Source organism: Magnolia sinica, chromosome 17 (genome assembly GCF_029962835.1).
Source record: "Magnolia sinica isolate HGM2019 chromosome 17, MsV1, whole genome shotgun sequence".
In the NCBI taxonomy this organism is placed as follows: Eukaryota; Viridiplantae; Streptophyta; class Magnoliopsida; order Magnoliales; family Magnoliaceae; genus Magnolia; species Magnolia sinica.
This window is the reverse complement of record NC_080589.1, coordinates 2,558,688-2,574,878: the sequence shown is the minus strand read 5'-3', so window position 1 is coordinate 2,574,878 and position 16,191 is coordinate 2,558,688. Positions and strand designations below refer to the sequence as shown.

At 43.4% G+C, this 16,191-nt stretch overlaps 2 protein-coding genes across 2 annotated transcripts; both read right to left on the bottom strand.

Moving 5' to 3' along the window:
* Positions 1–783: 783 nt before the first annotated feature.
* LOC131231744 (probable beta-D-xylosidase 5) lies at positions 784–5,310 on the bottom strand. Its single transcript, XM_058228044.1, has 7 exons — positions 4,794–5,310; positions 3,645–3,950; positions 3,092–3,261; positions 2,715–2,815; positions 2,291–2,632; positions 1,705–2,118; positions 784–1,400 (listed from the first exon to the last, which is right to left on the bottom strand). Exons 1-7 carry the CDS (start codon positions 5,268–5,270, stop codon positions 784–786), a joined length of 2,427 nt encoding a protein of 808 aa, XP_058084027.1. The 5' UTR covers positions 5,271–5,310.
* A 2,940-nt stretch (positions 5,311–8,250) lies between these two features.
* On the bottom strand, positions 8,251–14,808 carry LOC131231322 (probable beta-D-xylosidase 2). Its single transcript, XM_058227482.1, has 7 exons — positions 14,420–14,808; positions 14,003–14,308; positions 13,188–13,357; positions 12,749–12,849; positions 10,620–10,961; positions 9,804–10,217; positions 8,251–9,111 (listed from the first exon to the last, which is right to left on the bottom strand). The coding sequence occupies exons 1-7, from the start codon at positions 14,708–14,710 to the stop codon at positions 8,492–8,494; spliced, it is 2,244 nt and encodes a 747-aa protein (XP_058083465.1). The 5' UTR covers positions 14,711–14,808; the 3' UTR covers positions 8,251–8,491.
* Between the last annotated feature and the right edge of the window lie 1,383 nt (positions 14,809–16,191).

The following is a 16,191-nucleotide window of genomic DNA, read 5'->3' as shown; positions in this document are numbered from 1 at the left end:
TGAATTTTTGAAAAATTTGAATTTTCATTTTTCAGTATTTTTAAACCACTAATTTTCAACAGAACTCCTATCAGGTCTTTCTTTATATTAGGTCGGCCTATCTAGAGACTGGCGTGTAGTCATCCGAACTTCGATTAAGGTCGGTTGATGAAAGTCATAAGACTGACCGATCTATAAGGACCGTCAGCATCATTCGATAATTAAACCGATCAAAGTTCCTTGTGATGCCATTGTGAACTCCACTTCATGTAACCCTTTAGCTCCTTCAGTATCTTCTCCAAGGAATCCATCCTTAGTCATGTGGTCCTTAGTTGTCCGATCTTAATGTTTAGTCAGACGGTCGGCTTTTCATTTGCTGGCCTTCTGCTTACTCCTAGCTCAATGAGCCATGCTAGGTGTCGGTCCAACCATCTCCTATGGGTTGGTCTATTTTTTTCGTAATAGGATGCATTATCTAGTTTGCATTTGGGTGCATTGTTTTAAGATTTAAAATTTTCTAAGGACACCATCTATACCGTGGATTTGGAGCTTAGCAGTTTTTGGTCACTGTAACTAACAGATAATCAACGGTTTAAATTTCAGCAACACTAAAAATAGACTCTATAAATAACATAAAAACACCATTTACCCAATTACAAATACCAGAAATTTTAAAAAAATAAAAAAAATCCGCAACAGGAACTACATAAAAACCACATCCAAACCGACAATCCTAACCAAAACCAAAAACCATTCAACCCCTTGTTGAAGACTCAAAAGCAAAACCCAATCCAGACTCCTACACTAATAATGAAAGCTGAGATCAAAAGGAAAAGAGATAGCTCCATCTCCATCTCCAACCATGATAGTGTGCCGTCCATACGGCAAAACAACATAAGCCGAGTCAGTCACAACACTGAAGCTCTTACATGCATCGAGCACGAACTTAACCGTCTTCGTCCCACCCTTAGCCACAAACACCCTCTCAAACCCGACCAGTTGCTTAGACGGAAGGCCCACGTAATCAGAAGTAGGAATGAAGTAGACCATCACGACATGGGCCCCATCTCTCGGTCCAACGTTCTTCACTTCGACTTCTAAGCTAATCACCTCATTGCATTTGAGATCGTCGACCAGCACGGCTGGGCATGGTGGCACGTACACGTCAGACTTGTGGGTGAGGTCGTGGCAATGCTGACCTGGAACCAGTTTCGTTACGAGAGACCTTTGAGTGGATTTTAGTGTGTAGTTGAACTGAGTGTAGCTGAGGCCGTATCCGAATGGGTAGACCGTCGAACCATTGAAGAATTTATAGGTTCGACCCGGGTAGCCGAATTCGTCGACGGGTCTAAGTTGCATGGATGTCATTGGAAGCTTGTCTACGTAGTCCGCGGTGTACCATGTAATCGGTAGTCTCCCACCTAACATTTGAGCCGTGATAAGTAACGAATCAGTACTTACAATAATCATCGGTGCCACAAGGGACATAACCCAAAAGATCCTAACCGTCAGATCCAATCAGTCGCAATACTAATCAGATGGCAACGATTCTGATCACTGTGATTTTGGGCTATGGGCCACCTTTCTACATTCAAATAGCTTAATTCGATTGGTGATGGCAGGTCCTGTAGGTGATCAGGACCATTGAGATAGTGGGCCACCATGTGGATTGGACTGATGATGAAACAGATTGGATGGATTTAGGGCCACATTTAAATTGTTTACTTGGATTGTGTTGTCCAAAGACAACGTCTGCGATGGCCCGTCCTCCTTCTTGGCCGGGGTATCCGGCCCACATGATGGTGCTGATTTTGGGGTTGTTCTTAGCGAAGGAGATATCCACGCATCCTGCGGACAGGATCACAAGAATGATGGGGCCCACCGCAACATTGGAGATCTGTGTGATCAGTTGAGTTTGGTAGCCTGGAAGGAGGAGATCCGTCCGATCAAGGCTCTCTGCCTCGATGGACAGATCCAATCCAACAAGAATGATGGTAGCATCAGCTCTCTTAGATGCTTGCACGGCATGATGAATGAAGGTGTCGTTCTTGCATGCCACGTCAGCACACCCCATATGGTAGTCAACGGTTGCGTAGGCGGAGAAGCCGTCCAACGGTGAAACGTACCGGCACGGAACGCCTAGATTAAGAGAAGAAAATAACGACGTATCAGTGGAATGGAGAAAAGAACATGTGTCTACCACGGTCAATCAGAACCTTTCATCATAGATCATCCACATAATGCAAAAGGATGAACGGTTCTGATTGTCTTTTCAAAGCAGATACATGCTATAAGAGATCATTTGGCTAACCTGCGTAATTTCCAATCATGACCGTAGTAGCATTTGCATGGGGCCCCACCACAGCCAGTTTTTTATACCGAGCGTTGCTCAAAGGCAAGGTGTTATTGACGTTCTCGAGTAGAACGATTCCTTGACGAGCTGACTCAGCAGCCAAATCAATGCTGTCCTTAGTACACACGTCGTCCTTTCCAAGTGACACGTAAGCAGGGTTCCCATCGAAGAATCCAAGCCTCATCAAAACCACGTAAAGATTCTTCAATGCTTTATCCACGTCAGCCTCTCGAGCTTTCCCTTGCTCGATTGCTGGTAGTGTGAAATTGGTGTAGTAAATTCCACAGTCTAAATCCAACCCTGAAATTAAAAAGAGAGAAATATATTAAACTCATTAATAAAAATATAATTAAAAAAATAGAAGATAATGCCACGTGGGTACCAGCTCGGAGAACTTGTGCGACCGCGTCCTCTTCAGTATCATCTAGCCATTTGTGACCGTGATGGATGACCTCGATGGAATCGCAATCGGAGACAATGTACCTACGATCGAAAACGTGAAATTAAAGTGGGCCACATCTGCATGTTGGATGATATGTGGTTGCTGTCCATTTTAAAACATTTTTGCTATCATGGCCCCATTTTTCTTACGGTTCATATCTCATTCACATGCAGCACATGGACGTACGAGTATTGTACCGTACATTATAAATGGCATGCAGAATATAATCAATTCAGATGATCGTAGCCACTCCATGGATGGTCAGTTGATAAAAAGAATGTCTCGGATAGGATGATCCTAACCGTTAAATGGCTTACCCGTGAAGATCCCATTCTCCTCTGATGGTCTCTGACAAGAGCTTTGGATCCGCGCACGTAGGGATTCCGTTCACACGGTTGTATGAACACATGACGCTGCTGACATCACCTTCCCTCACACACATCTCGAAGGGACGAAGGAATGTCTCCGCCATATCTTGCTCCGTTACCTTTCCAAAATTAATATAAGACGTTGATAATTCATAACCCATGTTTTTGATAGACACGCCACTTATGAATAATAAGAATCAAAGCCATAAAAATATGGATCACACCGTTAATCATCTATCAATTATGTGGACCACAGATGCAAATCAGGCCATAAAAGGAAAGCCATTGATTTCGTTACTGCAGTGATACCAATAATAAGTACACAAATAGCAGTAAGATCAAGCAATCCGAACCGATAATCACCCCAATTTACACTCACAACCACCTATCAATGGTATAGATCAAATAAAAACCTAAGAAATAAAAAAAACACAGATCTGATCAGACATGATCCGCTACTTTCTTGAGATCATCACCGTTTAAATTTTAATAATTTACTCACCCTTGCATCGAAATGGTAGCGATCCACGCCTTGCCAGTTATCAACATCATAAGCTGCATAATGCTTACAGCATGCAGCGACTTTCAACGGTCTAGAATTCAAGTCGTCGGCATCTTCATGGCCCTCCACATCCTGCAGTCCCCTGACGTAGTTAACGGCGTAGAGGCCCACCACGTACGGATCTTCTCCGGGTGTCTCTGTGATCCTTCCCCATCTTGGGTCTCTAACTACGTTGATGTTAGGGCTCCAAAATGTCAATCCAGCTAACCCTAGATTGTACATGGCCCTTGCCTCTGTTGAAACAGCCTACAACGTGATTAAGAAAAAAGAAAAAGTCAATAATCAATCTGATCCACTCATTGTGTGGACCACAATAACAAAACCAGTAGACGGCCAATGGTCTGATCAACCTCAGAAGTGAGATGGTGTGATGAACATTTCTAGGGCCAGCTTTTGAACGGTTTGGATTTCACAACATTTGGCAACGTTCGTGGGAAAGATGAGCTGTATGTACCAAGTTCCCATGCAATGACTGTACGTTCTGATTTCTCTTCGTGAACATGAAGAGGAGTAACAGTACGTAAATATCATCTACCACTGCATGGATGATCCAGAATAACTCGGTTAAAAGAAAAACCCTACTCATCTGGGTCGTTTTCAAATAGTGCCCGTTCAAAAACGAAAACCCACTTCCCTCTCTCTCTCTCTCTCTCTCTCTCTCTCTCTCTCTCTCCCCCAGCGACCGGCCGGCCGTCCCTCTTCTTCCCTCTCTCTCTCTCGTCCCTGTGGCCTGTCCGGTGCCCTGCACCGCTGATCCGCTGCACGCAAAGGGTGGAGATACTCGTCCGTCGTCCCTGCCCTACTCATCCGTCGTCCTTGCCCTGCACGCCGTAAATATCATCTACCACTGCATGGATGATCCAGACCGTTCATCAGATGAGGTCATTGATCAGTAAACAGAAATGGGTTATAAATAAACTTTTTTTTTTCCTGATTCAAATGCCCACAGCTAAATGGTTAGGACCGTCCAATACGTATGATTTTTAATCATGGCAGGTACAATGCTGTACGTGTAAAATGAACGGTTTGATCTCATCTATGCATGCCACGTGTATGATTTATGTCTAACAATGAGTATACCATCCTTACATTTCCTATGCTTTTCCATAAAAAAGTGTTGAATGATGCTGCCGTTAGAATAACTGTAGGAAAGCTTGTGGCCGCTGGCACTGATGTGTTGTCGAACCGAGTACCGGGCCCCACATTGGACACACCATGCAGAGCCTCTGACCACCATTCATACTTGGGTAGGCCCAGCCTCGGCACACCGTACGCTTTGTTTCCAAGCTGGGCCACCTTTTCAGCAAGCGTCATACTATCAACCAAGTCCTTGGCCCGAGCATCAAACGGCTGCGATTTTTCGCAGAACCGAAATGCCTTCATGTCAAGGCCCAATGAAGTAAACCATTCCGGATTACAAACATAGGTGAAGTCGGTTGCATCCAGGCCGTTCAAAACATGGCCATGTGGGGCAGAAGATGGATGGCTGGAATGGATGGTCCTGGAAGTTGTGGAAATGATAAGAAGAGAAAGGGAAACGAGAAGGAAAAGCTCAACGGTTGCCATTGCTCTGTGGATCAGTTGAAATGATATGGATTAGGGAGGGACTGATACATGTATTTATATACAGCTTTGGATAGGCTCTAATCGTAAGTGTTTTGTCTTTGGTCTTATCATGATAGCTCTAAAATAATTACAGATTGCTGTTTTAGCTGTCCATCAAAGATCATAAAATTGTCCAAAAAGGCAAAAAATCTAATTCCAGTTGGTGTATATGGGGTGCAGCCCGGCCTCATCGTACACGGTACGGCCCTAACTGTGGGGCCCACCTTGATGTTCGTATTGTATATCTACGCCGTCCACTAATGTTTCCAGCTCATTTGAGGATATGAGCCCAAAATTTGAGTGGATCCAAATCTCAGGTGGACCATGCAACAATAAACAGTGGTGATTGACCATGAGAAATTTCTTGTGGGCCACAAAAGTTTTTGATCAATCTTATTTTTCCTTTTTTTACCTTCATCCAGATCTTTGTGACCTTATCAACAGGTTTGATGGCAAATAAAAATTATGGTGGCTATTACGATGGGCCGTAGGATGTTTTTAATGGTGGGAGTTTAATTACCAATTTTTTCTATAGTGTGGTCCACATGAGAAATTTTATCTGCTTCAAGTTTGGGTCCATACTATAAAATAATCTGGAAAAATGGATGGACGGCGTGGATATATAATATATACAAAAATGTGGGCCCCACTGTGAGGGACGCACGGTGTCGTGTAAGGTCCGGCAGTAACTAATCCGCTCCCCGTGTAAATGGCCTTTAATCCGACATGGATTGGTTACTACCCCGCCTGTCACTAGCTAGTAACCTACATTTCCTCTGTGGGTCCACCATACATCCACACTGTCCATACATTTTCCCACATCATTTTTGGCTGCAAGCCCGTAAACGAGGTAGGTACGAGGCTCAAGTGGACCACACCACAGGAAGCGGTGATAATGAAACCAACCGTTGAAAACTTCCTCGGGCCCACCTTGATGATTAATTTCCATCGAACCTGTTCATAAAGTCACACACACCTGGATAAAGCTAAAAGATAAATATCAGCTTGATCCAAAACTTCCGTGGCCCCCCAAAAGTTTTTAATGGTATATGTTCAATGCACACTGTGTGGTCTACTTAGACCTCAAAACTTCCTATTTTTTGAGTTTTTATCCAAAAATGATATTTAAAAATTGATGGACGGTATGGATAAATGCATACATCATGGTGGCCCCTCAGATCCCCCGTCCATTCCTAGCTAGGGACGACTGAAGTAGTACCCAATCCGCGTCCAAAAAACCAAGCTATTCCTCCACGCATGTACTGACGGTAGAATGTGGGCCATCTTTTCTATCTCTGTCATGTGTTATGGCCCACCTCGTGAGTGGAACAAACTAATTCAAGGCATCTTATATGTGGGCCACATCTGATGAACGGTCCAGATACCACTCATTTGCAGCAAGTTCCCACGTGCGCCTCAAATCAGCTCTTCTGTCACCTGCATTACCGTACCATGTTTTCGGCTAACATGCCATTGCTGTGGGACATCAGTGCCACGAAGGAACGGTGGGCCACACCATGATGGTTATCTGGAACAAATATCAGGCCACAATCAATGGACCACAACGATCTGACTGAACAGGTGCGCCCCACCCATTTTATCAACACCGTCTATCTATTGTTTCATACGATTTTTTCATATGATTTTAAGATATACATGAGCCCAAAAATGAGACAGTTCCTGCCGTTGAAAATTTCTCAAAGACAACATATGTTTTGGATAAAGCTGATTTGGCATTTTCTCCTAAAAAGTTTTTAATGGTGGGCGTTCAATCATCGTGTTTCCTATAGTGTGGTCCACTTGACATTTGGATTTACCTTATTTTTAGGACCATGTCCTAAAATGAACTCTAAAATCTAAGTAGACAGTGTATGTACAATACATTGGTGCAGATTAGGTGTTACCAGGGTAACAGATTAGTGGGTGTTACCCTTACCGTGCACCTTGATTATATTTTGTATACTTTTACCATCTTGTTTTAGGACGCCATCCCAAAAATTAAGCACATCCAAACCTCAAGTGGACCAACGATGATTGAACATTCATCATTAAAAATTAACTTTCCAAGGCCCTTTGTAAGACTATCCGTAATGTTTATTTGTCACTCAATCCATAGAGAAGATTTAACACAACCGGCTGAAGGCAAAATAGAAAGATTAGCTTGGTACAAAACTTTTGTGACCTTAAAAGCTTTTAATTGTTATTCACCATATAATAGTGTGGTTTACTAATAGGGATCTGACATTAGAACAGCCTAGCCGGATTCTCCATCTAGTTCTATCATTCTCTTCATTTCGATTCAACCACAAGTTGGGACTGAATCATTCGACTAATGTATCTGTCTCTCTAGACTTGGGTCCAATTTGCAGTGGGTTCGCTTAGGTATCGGTCCGATCCTTTGATATTCAGAATCTTTTCAAACACTACATAGTCTCCAAACGTCATTAAGAGTATCTTTGCCAAATATGTAATAAGATCTCTATTCTTTAAGTGGGTCTCTTATAGTTGTACCAAACACACTACATCATTAATTAGTACAATAAACATGGCCAAGAGGCATTTTTTAATTCATTTTCTCGTTAAGGAAGATCAAAGAAGATAATCTTGAGCAAGAGTAAGTTTTATGCCAATATTAGTCCCATAATGTCAAAATATGGCAATATTTTATTGGTCCATGTCAGGCGGACCATGGCCACACCAAAGGAAATAATTGGGAGAGAAATGGCCACACCAAGGGAAATAATTGCGAGAGGGTGATTTTTGAGCCTAGGTTCTAAGCTTGAGATGACACACGAGTGGATTTCATATAAAAATCACGCGGAGCCCAAGAAAGTAGCCAATCCCTTGTTAGTAGTCCATCGAAAACCAGTAAGAAATGTAACATAAGGTAATATCCATCCATAATAGACATGCATCCAATGCATATAAGTGCACCTTTAGTGTATAAGAGCATTTGTAAGTGTTTGAGTTCAAAGCATCCAATGCATGTACGTGTATTTAAGTGCATGTAAGTGCATTTGTAAGTTAGCCTAAATGCATCTCTTTTATTGCCTTAAAAACAGAAATGTGAAAACAAATCCTAACCGTTCAACCCATTGTTGAACACCACAAAAAGCATATATATAATTTTTTTTAAAAAAAAAAAAAAACCCATAAAAATACATTCTCTCCAAACCAATCTCCTAATACGAAAAATCCACGTGGACAGGAACATAAAGGGCCTCATCACCATCTCCAATCACGACCGTATGTTCCCCATACGGCAGAACGGTGTAGGCCGTGTGCGACACAACCGCAAAGCTCTTACACACGTTCAAAGAAATCTTCCTCTTCCGAGACTCGCCGGCATTTACGAACACTCTCTCGAATGAGACCAGCTGTTTCAACGGCAAGCCCACGTAGTGCTTGGGTGGCTGTGTGTAGATCAAAACGACGTGGGTCCCATCCACATCACCGATATTGTTCACCTCAAAAACGATTTCGACGTTGTGGCTGCAATCTAGATCGTCGATCACGACGGCCGGGCATGGTGGTGCGTCCGTGCTAGGCGTGTAGAGCATGTCATGGCAATGTTGGTGTGGGGCCAGTAGCTGGGTGATGGAATTTTGAGAGTCGCACTTTAGGTTGTAGTTGAAGCGAGTGTAGCTGAGGCCGTAACCGAATGGGTAGACCGTCGAACCATTGTAGAATTTGTAGGTTCGGCCTGGGTAGCCCAGTTCATCGACTGGCCTGAGTCTCATGGATGTTATGGGTAGTTGGTCTACGTAGTCCGCGTTGTACCATGTAAGTGGTAGTTTCCCACCTGATAAAAATGTTCAAAAATAGTAAATATAATGGAAACGAATGAAAATGGGTTCCATGCAATATATGGATAAAATCCAGACCGTTCATCAGATGCGTCCTCATTTGTTTGGGCGGAGGTCAAAAAATCAGAGAGACCCAAAATTCAGGTCCACCACAACAACAGCAACAGTTGAGTTTTCCAGCTCGTTTGGACCTGACTCGACCCGAACCGAATGGGTGAGTAGTCTGTACCAAATAGGCTTTGCCCAGTCCGAACTCAAACTGAGTCGAGTTCGACTTACACAATAACTCGACCTAACTTCACACGAAACTTGATCCAGACAAACTCACTCGTTCTCAAGCCGACTCCCTTCTTCATCTCTCGATCCAAATTGGTGCAAACTCGAACCAACTCAGTACTTTTTTACTGGTCAGACTCGTTTCAGATTAGTCCAAGCCAAACCTGGATTCAGATCGGTTCAGACATGCTGGACTCGATAGCTAGTCAAGTCAAGCTCGGGTCAGCCCTAACTTGGTCCTTGGTCTGACGCGATGCCCAGCTCTATACATGGCCTAATTTTTGTGGCGGAGAATCAAAATGATAGAACGAAGAGGATGGACGGCTTGGATCTCATGCCAGAGAAAATGATCTGAGCCACCACTTGCAATCCTAACCGTCCATTTATTGAAAGTGAATGGTTGAACACTTACCAGGATTGTATTTTCCATAAACAACGTCTGCGATCGCCTGTCCACCTTCAGCGCCCGGATATCCGGCCCACAAGATGGCCTTGATCTTGGGATTGTTCTTAGCGAAGGAGATGTCCACACCTCCTGCAGAGAGGATCACGAGAATGACTGGACCAGCAGCGGCATCGGCAACTTTGTTGATCAGCTCGGTTTGGTAACCTGGAAGGAGGAGATCCGTCCGATCCCTGCTCTCGGCCTCAATGGACAGATCTAGACCGACCAAAATGATGCTGGCATCTTCATTCTTTACTGCATCTACGGCGAAGTGGATCAGCCACGAATTCGTGCACTTAACGTCATAACAGCCCCTGGCGAGATGCACTTCCCCGTACGAGGAGAATCCTTCAACGGGTGTGACGTACCGGCATGGAATGCCTGCGACGAACAGATATCAAAAAGACCATGTTAGTGGCACACTGCGCATAGTGCGTACGTTAAAATAACTGAGGACCCACTTTGCGCATTCATGATCAGTCCCGTTCAATAGGAAGAGCGGACGTTCAATAGTCATTCATCAAAATTGGATTCTTTTCACAATCAATCCTGACCGTTTGATCTCCTGTTTACATTCAAGTCAACCGTGGTGCTGACTCATCATACATGTTTAAAATCAGAACGATCAGAAAATCCTAACCGTCTATTACCTGCCTATCAAATATATGGTTAAAAGTAAAATAGAAATAAAACACGTAGGTTCATAAATGGGCATAGATGGACCATCTGCCTTTCGGGCCAGAAGATTGGACGGTTTGGATTGGTAGATTAAAAGGAGATTACCAGCATAGTTGCCGATCATGGCAGTGGTGGCATTGGCGTGTGGGCCCGTCACGAGGATCTTCTTGTACTTGGTGGGGTCCAAGGGCAAGGTGTTGTTCTCGTTCTTGAGGAGAACGATACCTTGCCGAGCTGCGTCAGCTGCCAGCTCGATATGCTCCTTTGTGCACACGTCATCTTTCCCAAGCGACTCGTATGCAGGATTTCCATCGAAATACCCCAATCTCATCAGAACCATGTAAAGGTTCTTCAACGCCTTGTCCACGTCACCCTCTCTGGCCTTCCCTTCTCTGATAGCTGGTAGAGTGTATTTTGGGTAGTAATCACCGCAGTCCAAATCCAACCCTACAAATAATAATAAAATGAAATTTCAGATGCCACGTGGCTGCCAATTGGGTAGTGAGTGCAGCCAACTGTGATGAAACAAGTGAATTCTGAATTTTCTCAATGGCATCAAATAGCTCTTGATAGCATCGAATGATCGGTCAATGATAACTCTATATTTGAAAGATCTAATACATCAACAACATAATGTATATGACTAAGTCCACACCATCTACATTGAAAACCTATTTTAATGCATGATTCAAAAAATACAGTGGATCCAACCATCGGATTAACAATAGTACAGAAAAAGTAGTGATTCACTGTTAAAAACTTCTTGTGGGAAGCTTTGGATCAAGATGATATATGGGTGGTCTCTTCATGTAGTTATTTGTGACCTTATCAACAGGTTGGATGGAAAATAAATATTTAGGTGGATTGTACGAGGTTTTTAATAGTGGGGATTCAATCATGACTGCTTCCTGTAGTGTGGTCAACCTGAGATTTTGGCATGCTTCATTTTTGGGATCATGCCTTAAAATGAGCTTTGAAAACAGTTGGAAGGTGTGGATTTAAGGAACATATATCAATGTGAGCACCACAATCAAGGGTTCCACTAGAGGTGGGCATCGAGTTGAGTCGGATCGGATTGGGTCCAACTCGACTCGATCCGATTTTTCAAGAACCTAACCCGAACTCGATCCGATCTGGGACCGAGTCCAGTAGGTCTAACTCGATCTGATCCAAATCCTTGCTGGTCTGACCCAAACCGAGTCCGACTCAGTCTGGAAAATTGAGTCAGATTGAGTTGAGTCTAGGGAGAGAGAGGGAGAGAAAGGAAGAGAGAAAGAAGGAGATGTGGGAAACCGAGAGAGAAAGGAGGATAGAAAGAAGGAGAGGACGGAAATCAGGAGAGAAAGAGGGAGAGAAAGGAGGAGAAATGGGTGGGTGTGACGCCTCCTTCGGGTAGAGAAAGAGGGGTTAGGGTTCGTTCGGTTCGGGACGGGTAGAGAGATGGGTAGTAAAAAGTAAAAAACATATATGCAAAAAACTTATATATAGGATCTGACTGGATCGAGTCAGATCTTATAAGTTTTTTACATATATTTTTTTACTTTTTACTACACATCTGTCTACCCGTCCCGAACTGAACAAACCCTAACCCATCTTTCCCTACCCGAAGGAGGCACCAACCCATCTCTCTTCCTTTCTCTCCTGATTTCCCTCCTCTCCTTCTTTCTCTCCCGGTTTCCCACATGTCCTTCTTTCTCTCCTCCTTTCTCTCCCTCTCTCTCCAGCTAGGCTCAACTCGATCCGACTTGATTCGGTTTCCCAAACCGAGTCGGACTCGGTTGTCAGCCCTGCTGGACTCGGTCTCGAATCGAATCGAGTTCGAGTTAGGTTTTTTAAAAACCAGATCGAGTCAAGTTGGACCCAATCTAGTCCGATTCGACTCGATGCCCACCTCTAATGGTGGGCCAATGCTTTTTAGGACTTTGATGTGTCTGATACAACTCGTCCGAGTTAACTCGGATTCTAAAATTCCTCATGATACAGTCAGATATACTGAGTAAGCCCTGACTCGGTGAGTCACAACTCAAGTCAGGACATGATGAGTCACAACTCACGTCAGGACATGATGAGTCAAAACTCGCCCATTCGCCTAATGGGTCGATTCGAGTCAAGGCCGAATGGACGGACGCGATTGATAATTAAAGATAGCATGACCAATCCCTTTTTCCCTAGTATTAAAAGTAAAAATTAGAAAAATCAAAATTCAAAGGACACATGGGCGATTGGGTGCTTGCCAGCTCGGAGAACTTGGGCAGCTGCTTCCTCTTGCGTTTCGTTCAACCATCTATGATTGTCGTGCATGACCTGAATCGAATCACAGTCCGAAACAATGTACCTGTTTGGATGATCAATCAGATCAAAGTAAATTATGAAAAAAAAAAAAAAAACACAATTAATCTGGGCTGTCAGTTAGCTTATAAAAAAATCATATTAATTGGATGGATCTGACCATCCAATATCTAGCTTATAAAATGGATGGTTGAGATCGTTTATGGAACAATTGTTCCAGTAAACAATCATACCCATCAATTTGTTGGCTCCAATACAGATTATTTATCAGATAATCCTAACCGTTGATCAAACAACCATCCAATCCAATTGATTTTAAAAGGGTCTACCATAAAATTCATGTTGTATCTAATAAATGGATTTGATATGTTTGATTTTCATTACCCATGAAGATCCCACTCATCTCTAATCGTCTGTTTCAACAGCTTTGGATCCGCGCATGCTGGAATGCCATCCACGCGGTTATATGAGCACATGACGCTGCTAACATCCCCTTCTTTGATACACATCTCAAAAGGACGAAGAAATGTCTCCACCATATCTTGTTCAGTCACCTTTAAAAAGATAATAATAACATAATTAACATTTAATAAAAATTTATAATAACTTAGATAATAGTGGGCCCCACTTATAATTGATGGAATTGACAGTAGATTGCTTATGGGCTGTGGTATCTAGGGCTGTACGAGAACTGAGTTAGCTCAGTTAGCTTGTTCGACTCGACTCGAAAAAGTTCGATTTGACTCGGTTTGAAACTGAGTTTAAGTTGAGTCGAGCTCATTTTTTAAGCTTGAAAAAATTTCGAACCACGTTTGAGCTTGGCCGAGCTCAACTTGACTCGGATTGAACACGGATCGAACCAATTCGGTGACCCGGTTACTTTGATAATGATGAAATACCTGCAAAGTCACTGATGTTATTTTACATACAGTGAGAATTTAAATGTGCAGTTCAAGTATTTGTGAAAATGCCGCACATGCGAACTTGGCTCGATCTTGGCTCAAACTTGGCATGAACTGGCCCGAGATGTTGATCGAACCGAGCCGAGCTGACTAGTGAGGATCGAGGACCGAGCCGAGCCGAGTTTGAGTTGGGTCAGGTAGTGGCCGAGCCGAGTCGACTCGACTCATGTACACCTAGCTGGTATCACTGCCCATGTCCCTTATTCAAACAGGTGGGCCACTCTTAGAGATCATTACCCTTGCATCGAAATGGTAGCGATCGACGGTGAGCCAAGCATCCACGTCGTAGGCAGCATAGTGCTTGCAGCATGCAGAGACCTTGAGTGGTCTAGAATTCAAGTCATCCACATCATCACAGCGCTCGACGTCCTGCAGGCCTCTCACGTAGTTAGCAGCATAGCGGCCCACTACAAACGGATCTTCGCCAGGCGTCTCTGTCGTCCGTCCCCAACGTGGGTCCCTCACCACATTAACGTTAGGGCTCCAAAATGTCAAACCAGCCAACCCTACATTGTACATGGCCCTAGCCTCAGTAGACACAACCTACAAACATCAAGAAAATTCAGAATCAAAATGTAATTCTAAAATGAACTTTTCAAAATCCAAATTCCAAAACTGCATCTAGATCCGTGCCGCCATGTAACATTTTCTTACCTGGCCTATGGTTTTCCACAGCGTCTCATTAAAGGATGCCGTTGTGAGAATGACGGTTGGGAAGCTCGTGGCAGCAGGGACGGTCTGATTGAAATGGGTCCCGGATCCGACGTTGGAGACGCCATGCAACGCCTCTGACCACCAATTGTATTTTGGTAGACCGAGACGGTGGGCCCCATTGTTTCTGTGGCCGAGATTCTGCACTTTCTCAGCGACCGTCATTCTATCGACTAAGTCCTTGACACGAACATCGTACGGTAGGGATTTATCGCAGAAGGAAAAGTCGGCCATGTTGTGGCCCAGTTCGGCATAACGTGTAGGGTCACATATGTGGTTGTAGGCTGTAGAAATGGTGAATAGAGAAAGGGAGAGGAGAGTAACGAAGAGAGAGATGGTAGCCATTTCTACTTCTATCCCAAAGGAGAGAGCTGGATTAGAAAAAAAGAATTTGGTGATGTATTTATACACTGATATGAGTGGGTGATGATAATCTAACTTCTGATTTCAGCTTATCTGTAAGACTGTGACTTGTTAGATTTTTTAAAATATCAAGTCTCCTCTTAGAGAAAAACATGGGATTTATTCTAAAAATTCAAACTCGGATTGAATATTGTAACACACACCACGTGGAAATGCGTGTGGGACCCACCATGATGTATGTGTTTTATCTACGCCGTCCATCCATTCTTATAGATCATTTTATAAAAGGGACCAAAAATTAGGTAGACTCAAATATTATGTGAGCCACACCATAGGGAAGAGTGGTGATTGAACGGTCACCATTAAAAACTTTTTGGGGCTACATTAGTTTTGGATCAAGCTAATATTTGTGTTTACCCTTCATCCAGGTATGTATGACCTAAACAACATGTTGGATGGAAAATAAACATTACAGTGGGCCTCAGGAAGTTTTCAAGTATTACCGTTCAATCACCACTGTTTCCTGTTGTGTGGTACACTTGAGAATTGGATCTGCCTCTTTTCTAGCGTAATGCCATAAAAAGTACTGAAAAAATGTATGAAAGGTGTGGATAAAACAAATACATCATGGTTAACTACAATCAGAGTCCGTAAACCGAAAATTCTTATTTTACTAAATAACGCCTCTTACGTATTTTAGCAAATAATGCCTCCTGCGAACTGAATGAACAGAAGGGCAGTGTCCTACTGTGCTTACGGAACTTCCTGCGCTCGGAAGCTATGTGGGGCCCACCTTAATATTTTTGAGAAATCAACAACGTCCATCCGTTTTTCCATCTAATTATACTTTATGAGACTGAAATAAAGGTTGATCGAAAACTCAAATGAACCACACGAGAGGAAACAGTGGTAATTAAACGACCACGATTAAAACATTCGTAGGACACAGACGTTTTTTTATCCGCATAAGATTTTTGTGTTTTCAGTTGAGTGACCTTATGAACGGTTTGGATGGCACCTAAACATTAAGGTGGACCCCGGGAACGTTTCAATGGTAGGCATTACTTTCCCCACTTTTTCTTATTGTATGGCCACTTGAATTTTTGATGCACCTCATCTTTGGTCTACTGCCTAAAATGAGGTGAAAAAACGGAAGGATGGGGCAGATTCTCACAAACATCACGGTGGGCCCACTAACTTCCGAGCACAGGAAGTGCCCATGCAATCTACATCATCCGCGAAAGGGTAGCAGATTAGGTGCAGCCCCGGTCTCACCCAAGACAGTGCCGCCCTGACCATGGAGATCATGTTCATGTGTGTTATATATACACACACACACACACACACACACA